The 13,839-nt window shown below is 39.1% G+C and overlaps 1 protein-coding gene across 1 annotated transcript in view; it reads left to right on the forward strand.

Annotated features, from left to right (window-relative positions):
- Positions 1 to 13,839, forward strand: part of mast4 (microtubule associated serine/threonine kinase family member 4) — a 90,675-nt gene that overhangs the window by 35,363 nt on the left and 41,473 nt on the right. Inside the window, exon 4 of the mRNA XM_022768818.1 lies at positions 7,986 to 8,017. Coding sequence (XP_022624539.1) covers positions 7,986 to 8,017 — 32 coding nt within the window. The remainder of the gene's footprint in view (positions 1 to 7,985; positions 8,018 to 13,839) is intronic.

Consider the following 13,839-nt stretch of genomic DNA (forward strand, 5'->3'; position numbering starts at 1 on the left):
TTCTTGCTGTTATAAAACTTGTTTACATCCTTCTGCCGCTGCTCTCACAGAACCTGCTCTTCAAACTGGGCGGCCATGAGCAGTCGTTTCCTCCGTCATCTCCAGCAGTTCACTGAGTCTGTCTGAGTTTGTACATCACTTCTGTCATTTGCATTTTCTCTTTGTCAAACAACAACAGAAACATTAAACAGTGACATCAGTTACGTGCCAATGCCACTTTCTAATGTGCCACAACATCAACAGTATACGTTTGACATTTTGACAAACAGCACCTCATTAACAACCTGTGGCACTTATCAAACAACACAAAGTGCAAGTGAAATGTGTGAACACAGTAATGTATCACCACACAGAAAAATATGTGATCAGATCCACTGACATTCAGTTATATATTTTGGCACAAAACAGACCTTCATATCATGGGAATGATTGATCAGTGTCAACTTTTAATGGGCACAGTTTGTTGATGAAAGTTTTTAAATGCTTTATTTATTTATTTATTTTTTTGCTTGTGGTAAATGTGAGGAGGAGTGGGCGATGTGACAATCTTATATCTTGGACGATCTCACTTTGGCATGAGATCTATTTCTCAGATGAATCGTACAGATCGCATCATTAAAAAACCTACTACATTTAGATATTTAAAGTTCAATCGCTGATGACCAGCCCTTCGTTAACAGTTAGCTAGCACGCCGCTAACCGCAGCTGGTGACGGCAGCCTCGGCGAGCTTGGGATGAGAGAACTGCCTGGTTCAGATTGTGGATTGCGATTTTACTCAAAAAGATTGTCAAGTATTGATAACTAAATTGTAAAACACAGAGCTGCTACTAAAGCAGCTTTATTAGCTACAACCTGAATATGAGACGAGCAGCTGAAGAAACTCGGACACTCAGTCGAGTCGCGGCTCTACAGCGTTGTTACAGAGTGATGCATCTTTTCTCTCGGCTGAGTACAGACACTTTAACCAAACAACAGGCAGACGCAATTAAATTTTAGCTGTTATGGAACGTTATGTTAATGTTAATTAGCTGACATCTGACATAATCTACTGCCGGTGATGTTTGTCATTACAACCAGTGAAAACAACGGTCAGTGCCACTGTTTGCCTCAGTTTTTCCCCACTTGATGGTTTTTGCTTTCGTCCTGCAGCCGGTGTTTATGAGATGGTGTTTGAGGAGAATCAGCAGAGAAGACCACGACTGTAGTTTGGTTAGCAGTGATCTTTAAGTCCTCTGGGACTGTCCTGAATGCGGCCGTCTGAGAGTCACGATCAATAACTGTGCCGCATGCTTTTGAAAGGTTATCAGAAAAAGTCCTCCTGCTTTGGACAGGACATGTAGTTTGAACATGTCTGATGCACATTGGTCAGGAATGAACCAGACCAGTTGCCAACCGCCCAGAAATTTCTTACACGAACAGAAATAGAAATATTTTTAGAGAAAACTTCGGTCCTGTAGGTATCGGAAGAGGTTCGACTGGGCACAGTTGTAGGTATCCTCATTCATTTATTTTAGGCCGTGAGCTTGAATTATTGTGGAATTGGAAGGAGCTTCTCATTAAAAAAGAGGGATCATCAAATTACAGAGTCATTACGCTCGGTGCCAGTCTTGAAATGAATTGTCTCCCTCGCACAACATTGGACGAAGCAGTGGATTAAGCATTTGTGACACCTAACATCCCGCTACGAGGAGAAATGTGAGGATGCCAACAGATTTAATCAGCAAAGCTTTCTAACAGTGTCTGTGTGCTTTTGCTCTTTTTGCTGTTGGATCTTCCCCCGCTGGTGCAGAAATCAATATCGTTCAGATCGAGCCAGGCATAATGGTGGAAAATATTACTTTAGACACTAGGTTTGAGTGCACTGATGTAAATATAAGGCAGCTGCTCAGGTGGATCTTCTGTGTGATCAACATTCGAGTCATTGGCGGTTTGTAAACGTCCAGGCTGCTTTGTTCGCTACCTGAGGTCAATGTATGCTCTTTAAGACAATCTTCAATCAGTCCCATAATGTATAGTCTGTCTACTTCCCCCTCTACACATGTGTTGGGAGCAGATAAGTGGTTTTATTGATCTGTTTGACCATTCCTAATCTCCAGATAAACTTGGTCTCTGACTTTGAAGCTGCATTTAGATTAGATGAAGCGAAGATTTAATTTTGAGTAAAGTCGTTAATTAAGATGCTTTTTTTGTTCCCATGGTCGTTCTGCAGACCTACAGGCTTCTGTATTCATTAAAGTATAAAAACCACTGAACTGTGCTCATCTAATAAATGTAGAAAATTTGCACATGCTTACTTTATCCACATTCATAACTGGTAGGTTAAGTCCTTGTGGTGTAACCATGAACTGTCCAACATACTCTTACATATCTTACTTTGAAACACACTTCCTGTGTCGCTGAGGACGATGTTGAACATATGGCCATGCTATAAAAATATAAATAATTGTCAATGACGTGCACCACACACTCGATATGTTTTATACTTGGAATTGTTCAGTAGGAAAATTAATTTATTCAGTCTACAGCGTTCAGCCTGCTGCCCTTTATGATCCATGTTTAATGAGTGCAAGTAAGTTAAAGAAATGAAACTTTGATCCATTTAGCTGCTGCTCTGGGAAGTTAAAGTTCCTCCTCAACTTATATATAACTCAAAATCAAGTAGGTACGGATCCTGTAAGTTTAATGAATATGCATGTCGTCTATCATAACAACATACACACGGTAATTCAAAAGAAAAGGGAGGGGGAGAAGAGGACAACGATACCTATTTTCTAAGTTAAGCTTACCTTCATTGGTCCAATGAGCAGTTATGATTGGTTTCCTAATTGCCGTGTTGTAGAGACAAAACATTAAACTCTTCCTCACTGACAAAATTACATGTAGCCCAAGGCTGCAATTTGCTGACTGTCGGATGAGGGCTGGTAATACTGACTCACTCTGGTCAGCGATCCTAACTGATCATATTGGCATTGTTGATGATTACAGACAAACTGACGCAGCAACCAGATGCAAGGAAAGGAAAGATTAGGGGAATATACAGTACAGACCATAAGTATTTGGACAGTTAGACATTTTTTGTTCCTCAGGCTGTGTCTCCCACCCAGTTCTTTCAATATTGATGTAAATCTACTCAAACTAAAGCTGAGACCCTGTTCTTTAATGTAGTGTCCATTGTTTTATTTCAAACTGAATATGCTGAAGCTCAGACCCTGAAGAACAATAAATATCTAACTGTACAAATAAGTAATAGTGATGTCACTCGAGGTGTTGATTTGACAACATTATGACTTAATATGAGAATAGGGGTTTTCCTGCCAGTCAGCAGCAAAGCACAGTAAAACCAAGAACACTTTTGATCTTGAGATGTAGGAAAATTCTTAATGCATCAAGGAGAATTATTAATGAAGCATTACACATAGGCCTTTTTACAAGAGCAATAACACAGCTTTGATGTGGTGTCTTGGAGATGAAACGTTTTGCTAGAAGTCATTCATTGACATTTACCCTGTGGAACAATAAACACTTTCAGGTTCATCATGTCAGAGTTGTTATCTCTCAAGCACTGAAAAGATTACTGGATAAACAAATGATTAAATGCACCATGTTTACTTTCATCACCGGTTTGTCTTCCTGACTGACACTTTCCAAGATGAAAGGATTTCTCGCAATTACTCTCTATTTTGTATTGCCCATTTGACAGCTCTGCAGCCTATCAGAGATAATACAATTTAATGGAAATACTTGTATTTATGTTAAGCATTTGACAAGCATGCAAGTCAGACACTTTTGTCTCACTAATTTAAATACCAAATGTCACGAAAAGTTTCAAACTTAATGCTCTTCAATTAAAGTTTGTTTAGCATTTGTTCTCAGTACTCATGACTGAAAGCTCGCAACGTATCGTCTGCAGGCTGCAACCCTGAAACTAGAGATTTAATTAGAGTAATGATTCTTCGAGAATGTGCCGACCAACAGTAACCCAGTGAAGAGATTTTTTTTGCATGCAAGCTTTAGTAAGATGTGTGTCTCGTAAATTAGTTATCAAGGTTATAAAATTGTATAGAACGTGTATTAATCTTCAAATTTACATGGAAGGTGCAAAAAGAGTTGCATGAACAGGTTGGTTGACTTAGTTTCTCCTGCCTGGTCTTGGTGCCGTTAGTACACTGCTCAGGCTCCTTCAAGAGAAATGTTGTAAGGGCTAATTAGCTAAGAGGTCCACTGAGAAAAGAAAAACGTTTTCATGCTAATGCTGCTAAAGCTAAGTTAGCTGCTGAATTATAATCCTCATGGTCCTGGTTGATTTGGTGATTTAGGGGGCGGCTGGTTTAAACAAGAAGTGCAGTTTAACACTTCAAAAGACATTTGTTGAGCAGCTGCTTTGCCTGCTAACTGGTGTATCTGTTTACAGTGCAGCCAAACCAACTAGTTGTAACATAAGTTATTTGTTTTAGTTAGTCAGGCAATAATTAGCCTTTTTCCATCATGCCATGAGCAACGGCCGTCTGATTTACTGCGCACAGCCCGCATAGTTTTCCACCCAACAGTAGATCACAGTAATGTTGGTTACATTCCTGAGTTGTGAAACCTGTTTCCTGCAGATCTTCGTTTACTCCCTGCAATATTTCAAACTGATCTGTTTTCAAAAATGCAGAAAATATCTGTGACTGCTTCATGCCGTGTTTCCCCTGTTGAATGTTTTTAATGCGAACTGGCAGCAGCAAGAAATGTTGGCTTTACATTAGCAGTAACCCAATAAACAGGAGCTCTGGTGCGGTTTTAAAGAGATTAGGTGGTAAATAGTAAAGCACAATACAACACAGTAATGTTGGACAACATGATTCCATTGTAAACAGTGAATCCCTTGTGGGAATGGCCGACCCTGTCTTGTAAATACATTGAATGGCTATAACTGAAAACAACAAACAATCAGTTCATGAAAATGTAGAGTTGAGAATTATATGTTGAATTTTTACCTTTTTGGTAAGTTTTGATTAGTTTCTATAAGATCAGAGTTGCATTATTTGTGGTTGTTTTCCTGGATTAAGTGTGTTCATTTGGTTTCCCAGTGTGTGTGTGTTGAATAAGTGCTGCTTCATTTATACCAGGAAACCTACTTTTGAGACAAAGACAAACCCAAACATTAGTTAGAGGAAGCGTTTGGATGTGTCTCACTGCTGTGGTTTATGAGCACTTTGAATACTTGCCGTCAGTAACAGACCTCCTCCTCCTCTGCACATTGCTTCCTTAGAAAGCATGAAAAGCATAAATTGACATATATAAGTCATCACAACACATTTATTTCACTTTATGTAAATATTTTCCTGATTTGATTTCACATAAATAAAAAAAAATAGTAGTTTTCAATAAATTGGTTTATCATAATCGTATTTACGCTCTCAGGTTGCCTTCTATTATAGGCGTCACACAGTGATTTGGTGTGCTGTGATTGGTGGATATCCCATTAGCGTAAGTCATTCCCTGATGGTAATTAGTGTTGTGTGAGCTGCGGTCATGTCTCCCAAGGAAACTCCCTGCCCTTGGTCTTCTGTAGGCAGCAGGGGAAGCCAGACATTAAGCCCTAATTGATAGCAAAGGGAGAGTGGGGCTTAGCACTTTTTCTGCTGACTGGTGCAGCCAATTCACATCAGCTCCATGTCCTACACTGTCTCAGACAAAGGACCTCACCCTTATCAGGTTATTATTAGACACTGAAACATCTAATGATCAAATACGTGGGATTTATAGTCACAAAACACAACAGAACCTGGTTATTCATCAGTCCTACAGCAAAAGGAAAGATCAGACAGGAGGGATTTAAAATAATCAGAGCTGGAGAGTTTTATATTTGTCTCGCGCTAATGGTATAAAAGAGCAGAGGGAAATGTTGAGAAGGTGATAAAACAGCCGCCTTTCTCACAAGAAGATACTGTAATTAAACAAACAGTCCTGTTAAGTGTATGGGGGATATAGTGATGTGCACACGGCGTGCACGCCTGTCACTCTGGCTGATGCTGGTTGTTGGCACGTCGGCAGATGCTGCGGCAGCATCATTTGCGGTCTTACTTATTCATTCCTGGCGGCTTTCAGAGAAATATGTTCATCGGAACGTTTTAATGAAATGTGTCGCGTGATATCTGTGAAGGAGCCGAACAACACATTTCCAGGTGTTGTCTGTATTTACAGCTTCACACATACTAGAGGTGTATTTATATTCAACACAAGTCAACCAGACTCAATAGGGTGCCGAGTTTAACAAGAAGCAACATTACAAGGAATAACCAGCAGCATTTTGTACCTCTGCTAAATTTATTAGACCAATGCTGGAGTTTTGAGGCTGTAACAAAACTGGTATTTGATAGTTTAATATATCAGATTATGATTTTTTTTTTCCTACGTAATGATTTAACAGACTTGTCAATGAGGATTCCTTAAATTTCTATTATTTTTAAAGACCTGTGCAAGATATATGCAGAGCAGGGCATTTTACAGTATAATAAAACCTGGCCTCCATATACACTGATACCTATGTACAGTATCTGCAATACATAATATACATAATATACAGTAGCTCCAATTTGTTTATGTGAACAGCCTTAGCTTCACCATTTACTTCCATTCAATATCTCACGTTTTACAATATTTGTATTTGTCTGAAGATGCTTTAACTCAAAAACAGTGTGGGTCACTCAGTAGAAAAGATTATGGGATTCTTATTGATTCAACTACGAATATCTATATTTGTTCAGTTTAGTTACGCCTCACTGTAGCTGATTGTGTTCACCTACGTCTTAGGAGGAGAGAAAACCAGCAGGGCTCCGTGTCCACTGCATTTATTTAATGCATGTTACATTACTGTAAATATGTCTCGCTAATAAAGCTCCATCTCTATGTTTTGAAGCCTGGAAACAAGTCTTCACGTTTGTGTTTGAGTTGACAATATCCTTTATACGTTGCGTTAACATACTGAGTCAAACATGTTTAACGTCTGCAAAGGCTGTTCAATACTGTAAACGTCTGCCAGCAGCGTTATCCTTTAAGCAACAAGCCTGTGAGAACACGTAATCCCTCAAGAAATCAATAAGGGCATTGTTGGTGCTTTTGCTGGAGTGTTTGGGTACACTCAGTAAACCCTGACCTCTGTTACTCTGCCTGCTACAGCGGGCTTCGACAACATACACGGTATTATCTTTAAAGGAACTTAACGACCTCAAACACGCGTCTGGTGTCATTCACAGAACAGGAGCAGAGACGATTGTTTCATTTGATTTTATTTGTGTAACTACCTGCCTTTTTTTTCTTTTATTATTATCACAGATATGTGTTCCCAAATAATTAATTAATTAAGAATTAACTTTTTTTTTTATTTAAGAGGGAAATGTGTTTTGGGAGAGCGCTGTCCCTCGGTGGCCCTTCACGTTCACCCGGTTCAACTGTTGTGTGATTTAAGTGAACAGTTTTAAATCCAGATGCGGGCTCTAAACTTTTTGAAGTTATCTGTGATGGGACGTAACAGTTTCACACCTGCTCTGTGATCTCCCTCCATATGGTGGCTGTTTGTGAGGCTGTTTGTGAGGCTGTTTGTGAGGCTGTTTGTGAGCAGCAGCAGCAGCAGCAGCAGCAGCAGCAGAAGCAGAGTAGTGTCTCCTGGTGTCACACAGAGCGACAGAGCCTCAGCGTCTGTGTCTCAGACAGTGCTGTATATAATAAATATATATATGTACATTTCATCAGATTGGATACAACTGGAGTTTTCATTAATTTGGCAAATTAACCAACTTTCTAAAATCATCTCTTGAATGTTAAATTTTATATAAAGCGACTTTCTTCTGTTCGAATTCATGGGCTGTATCGCAGTTGAATGAGAATAAAGAAAAAAAGGCCAGTACATAAGATGTCACATAACTACTCTATTATTTAATGTTTATATAAATGTATAACTTTTGAGTTTTTGTACTTATAATTCTTCTTTTTTCATTTACAGAAAGAACTGAGTCTTCCTAGAAGAGGCAGTTTGTAAGTACCTGCTCATATGTTACATACTGTACAGTTATCTGCTTTAGTGAGTGGGTTCATCTGTTGGTGAACAGCACGTCCTGTAATGAACCTTAACCTCTAGTCCCCACACTACTGACCTTTTACAATATTAGAGCAGATGTGCAACTCAGATTAGCTCCAGAAATATTTGTTTAAACGTTTATGTAAGTAGTGGGACTGATCACTGTTCACTTAATATCAAAGTCACACAAAATAATCAAATTGACATGATAGTTCATAGTCATTTCTATGATCCTATCAAGAAACTGTGAATTATAAAATACAATATTTTACCCTCTTATGTTGCTAAAGTGATGAAGCTGAAATGACATTTGAATTCAGAAAACTATAAACGTGAACTCGTGATTTATTGCCAATACATGAGTGGGCTTTTCATTTTAAAGGTCTCGGATAATCTCGTTAAACTATGTTAATGTTCTTGATCTCCAGTGAGCCACTGAGACTGTGTGACGTCTCATGAATTATTAGTTTTATGCGGTGTACTCAGTATAACCTGCATCATAAATGCATTTTATAGTGACTCCCTAAAATAGCCACATAACTGACTTGGATGACACTTCTGTGACTGTGGAAAGGTGCATGTTGTTCTTTCACATATTCTGCAGTCAGTGTCCTCTGTGCTCAGCCTGTGTCATCAGACCAGCTGCACAACGATGTAAATCAGCTTCCAAATACAGTTTATTTTGAGTTAGTGTGCAACTCTCAAATGGCTTTTGCTAATTTATTGTTTTCATGATCGACAAAATACATGCAAATATTTCAATTACAAAATACATCATCAAGTTGAAATGGAGAATTAAAGTAAAATGGAAAATAAAAATATCATGACCACAGACAGAAAATAAATTAAGAATAACAAATAGAGGAAAAAAAACTGCGATATATAGAAACAGTGATGTATGCAATGCTTGTTAACAGCGCTGCTTGCCAAGCGGTGTTCCAGCAAAGTGTCCCCCTCAGTTACTCACATTTTATGTTGTAGTTTAATGCTGTTTTTATGAGCTGGAAACGCCATTAAACGCTCGATATATAAGAGTGGAACCATTACAGGTGATACTCCTCCTTATCAGGCGGCCCACTTAAAGTTTCTGATGCAAATTTAAATGCAGTATTGCTTTTTCTCCTCCAGGACATTGATGATAATGGAAAAATAACATAACATAAAAAAAAAGAAAAAAAAGATTGAATACAATAACAAGAACAAACACAGCAGAGGTAAATCTGGACTGGTTACTTTGATAGCCACGGCATCACCACTCTCGAGTGTATAGTCCTCTCAAGTGAGAGCCAACTTCCTCTGTCGCCTTCAGTCGATTTGACCATCTCTCTATGAGCTTCTCATTCTGTAATCTCAACATGAAAGTCATTTTTTTCCCCCTCTGTAGTTTCTTTTAATTACTGATCGCCACCTGTCGTCAGTTGGATGTTTCTTCTTGAGCTTTTCTCTTTTCTTTTTTTTTTTCAACCAGCAATATGTGCAATAAATTGTTTGTTTTTTTGTTTTTTTTTCTCCCATCATGTTCATTTTATCTGGAAATACCCCAAAGGTGGTTAAGAGTTGGCCTCTATATTTCACTGCAGAATTTACCCACGACAAGATATGAGCGGGATATTCCTCCTGCACTCACCTGTTTGCCTTCGGTTCATTCTGAATGCAGAGTGAAAGATTTAAAACTATACTGCATTTACAAGCTGTTTTCCAGCTGATTCTCCTTCCACAGTTTTGTATTTGTCACTTTGTGAGTTTCTGAGAAAATGTTTTCCCACACTTCTGTTAGGACTCATCTTAAGACATTTACTTAAACAATGCAGTGCTGGAGGACAGAGGAACATCCATTATTCAGATATATTGCTTGATAAATATTTATTGCAGTCGGTAGTTTCAGAGTCAAAAAAGTGGATGGTCTAACTCTCTCTATCTTGCCATTAGAAAAAGAGGATGTGTACCGTGAAGCTGTCCCCCGGCTGATTGGTTAGATTTCTGTTCAGTAGGTTATTAAAGCTGATTCTTGGCCAATGATATGTCAGATGACTTGAGGCATGTCAAGCACAATAAACTTCCTGGACATTTGATTTTGGTTTATATATATATATATATATATATATATATATACACATTATATTGTGGAGGAGAAAGATTTACCCATGACACCTTGCTGTTCTCTGTGCCACCTCACCACAGAGGGCACCTACTGTAATAGAGGTGAGCCATTACTAATGGTGATCTGCGGCACCGGTTTATATTTAGAGCGCTGGAGCCTCTAGTGACCTTGGTAACCATAGTAATGCTGTTTGGATATGACAAAGTAGATATGACTGCTTCAGATTCATCAGAAACTGCAGTTTATCCAGATAGTTGTCACTTATTTCACTTGTCGCCTTCGAAATGAGAAACGTGAACATCAGGTGATCCGTATCTCGTACGACAGATGAATTGACTCGTCTTGACCACGGTATCACTGCCGTGTCACCGCTTCATTTCAACGAGTGATGGATTGTACCTTTCAGACTGTGTCATGTGTGAAGTTGTTTTTAACATGAGTCATTCTCGTTGAGTGATTACTGGAATCTATTTATAGGCTGACCTTAATAACTGGAGGTCTTTAGCTGGGTCCAATTAAATAACTGAAAATCAATCATTTGTGTGTGCCGGCAGCACAATACACAGTCACTAGATACTGTTCCCGTGTGTCCACTTCAGCACAAAAACGCAGCCTGTCGCAGTTTCAGCGCCGAGGTACTGAAGCTGTTGTTCTGCCCAAATGCATCAGCTGCTTTGCCGTGCAACAGGAGACTGTTGACTGTAGGTTCTGTTACACGGTCTTTTTATGGTCATATTCAAACAGCAGATGCTGTCAACCGTGTCTCATGAACTTCATGCCGGATTGCTGTGTCTGGTTAGCCAATACAAATATTTAGTGAGTAGTAGTTTTATGGCTGTTGTCCTCCCTGAGGTTTTTTAGGAAATGTATCGCACATCAGTTGATGCTTGAACTGATAAACCACTGAACGATGACTTGTCCTAATGAGACAGGAAATCTGCTTGTCCTTCCTCGTTATCTGACTCGATTCAGTCCCTCTCCTTTCTCCATCACTTGCAGACTTGTATCTAGTCACACATATTGTGTCTACTCTCATTTGTTTTGCACCTTCGTCTTACTTCTTGCACATTTTCACTGCTGACTGTTTTTGTCATCTCAGCTGCAAAGTTTCATAAATGTCCTTAAGTTATAGATTTCTACTTTAAAGCTGCACTGATCCATATTTTTATATTATTCAAAAGACCAAATGACTATGCACAATGTGAATAGTGTCTCTCATACGGAGAATTTACACTTAACTCTCCAGTTAGAGCCTCTCAGTGTCTTTCAGTTCATTGTTTTGGTTTTGCAGCCCACGATTTCCTGTTTTGATTCAGTCTCACTGCAGAGCGTCACAACACTGTGACAGAGGCTATTTTATATGTATGATAATGTCACTCCATATCTGCTGGAGGAATTAATAATCAACTATAATTTTTCCATGTCGGCTTCATTCATAATATGACGGTACATGTACTGTATGTCAGTGTTGTGTTTACAGCTTGTTGTGCTGCCCCCAAGTGGCCGAATATACTGAAATGCGAAGTTAAATGATTTCAGTAATTCACATTCTGCAGTGTTGGCCGCATCTCTGTCCTTGTCTGAAGGGTTGGCACTGTCACTGTGGAGGCCTGATGTAACTGCTTATGTTGACAAAGCCAAACAGTATAAACTGGGGTGTTGAAAGGTCAGTGATGACGAACACGATAATCTTTGAAAGGCTTGATTTTCTTAAACCCTGTGAAAAATAACTTATTATTTCTGAAGGGGAAAAGTCAGCGGAGGCTTTACAGCTGTTAACAAAAACAAACACTGCTGGATGATAATGAGCGGCTGCTCTGATAGGAACAGAAAATGTCTGTTGCCAGACACCAAGTGCAGCAATTATCACAAATAATTTTCAGCTAAAATGTTGCACTGTGGTTGTGAAAGTCACAATAGTTGCCTCACCTTCTCCTAATGAGAATGATACCCCCGCTGACATGTTCAGTGGACCTCAATTAAACAGTGTGCTCACAAGATTTTACAAGAAACTGCCACAGCGGAGCAGCTTCAGATGAGAACTGTGGCATTAATTAAAAAGCGTTAATAAGGTTGTGCACATTACTGATTCCAAATGGAGGGACAGGTAAGAGGATGGAGTATGAGTGAAAGGCTTTCTGAGCCACTTTCTGTTGCAGAGACTGATGTGGGTCTGCTTTCCTGCATCACGGTGGAACTGATTTCCGATCAATTCAAGCTGAACAATAGAAGCTGCTCTGCACACTGTGCCGTGAGTCGGTCAAAGTTTTTCTCACCCTAAGTGCAGTAGCAGTCATACATTATCCTGAAAATGTCTGAGTCACCTACCTTTACCCCAGAGCCGCAGATTCCCGGGGGAAAAAAATCCCTCTGACAAATGGTTTTCAAACATGAATTCAGTCCAGATAAATGAGCTTAGCTGAACATTTATTCTTTTTTTTATAACATTATGATGACATATATTAAATACAGTTAATGCACCGATTTATTTTTGGAGATTCCCACCCAGTGTTGATTCGTTAACTAATTTCAGTTGGTAGAAAAATATACAAACATGTGTATATATTTCTGAAAGTGCGCGCCTGAGCTGATTTATCCTTTAGCCTTTTAAGCTAAGGCTGGCGATGGTCTTCGATTTATAAATTCACATATAAAAGTTGATTGTTTTGTCAGTCATTTGCAGTTTTTCCTGTGAACTTGAGAAGTTACATTTGTAAATGTATTCAGATGGTCACTGATGGAATGACAGTCTCAACTTGTTGGCTGGAAAGTTGAAGCTCTGGTTGTGCTCCAAACTAACTCTCTCACCACATCTGAGTGTTTATAGCTGTTCTGAAGAACAACGCTCAAAGGAGGGGAGAGACATGACGACGGTCTTTCATTTTTTACCCTCAAAGACACTCATAGTGTTAGCTGAGAGGAGAGCTTGAGAATGAGGTACAAATCCTTTGTACTTTCACTCCTCCACACAACAGGCCAATGGCTGCCTGAAACGAGCCTCCTTTTATGTTTCAGGAAGTTGCACAATTTAAAAAGCAGCAGATTTATTCAGCAGTGCAGAAATCATTTTTGAGATTGTGTCAAACTGCCCAATGTGACACCAAATGAAAATTTATTTGTTCTCAAATATCTGCCTCACAGTCGCCAATATTAAATGTCTCACTTATTTGATTCAGATGCAGAAAAACTTCATAAAGGATGATGATACACCTGCTAAACAAACAGTTGAGTGGAAAGTCCTTCACTACTTGTTTATAGTGTTAACGGCAGTTTGAATCAGTTGGAGTTGGAACGAGTTTTGAAGTGGGTTGAATTTTTTATTTGCATTTTCTTCCCTCCGCTGCATATTTCTAGACACAGTCAGGGCAGAGGAAACTGCCTAACAGCCTGAAAATGTTGGATTTATGTCTCATTGACTTTCAGATGGGGGGAAAGAATAATGTGGAACCGACATGAAAACGGGGTCTAGTGTCACTGACTGGCAGGACTTCGTGGGTCAGAGGTTTCAGTTTGCAAACACAAACTTTCTCTCTCTACTGTCTGAGTTATTTCATTCTGCCCCATTCAAATATGACGTCAATTATTGAACCCACGGTGCAAGTGGGAGATTTTTATCTGATTATAAAACATCAAACATAGTGAATTATCAGCATCAAAATGCCTGAAAGTTACAGAGAC

Source organism: Seriola dumerili, unplaced genomic scaffold (genome assembly GCF_002260705.1).
Source record: "Seriola dumerili isolate Sdu_G_001 unplaced genomic scaffold, Sdu_1.0 BDQW01001845.1, whole genome shotgun sequence".
In the NCBI taxonomy this organism is placed as follows: domain Eukaryota; kingdom Metazoa; phylum Chordata; class Actinopteri; order Carangiformes; family Carangidae; genus Seriola; species Seriola dumerili.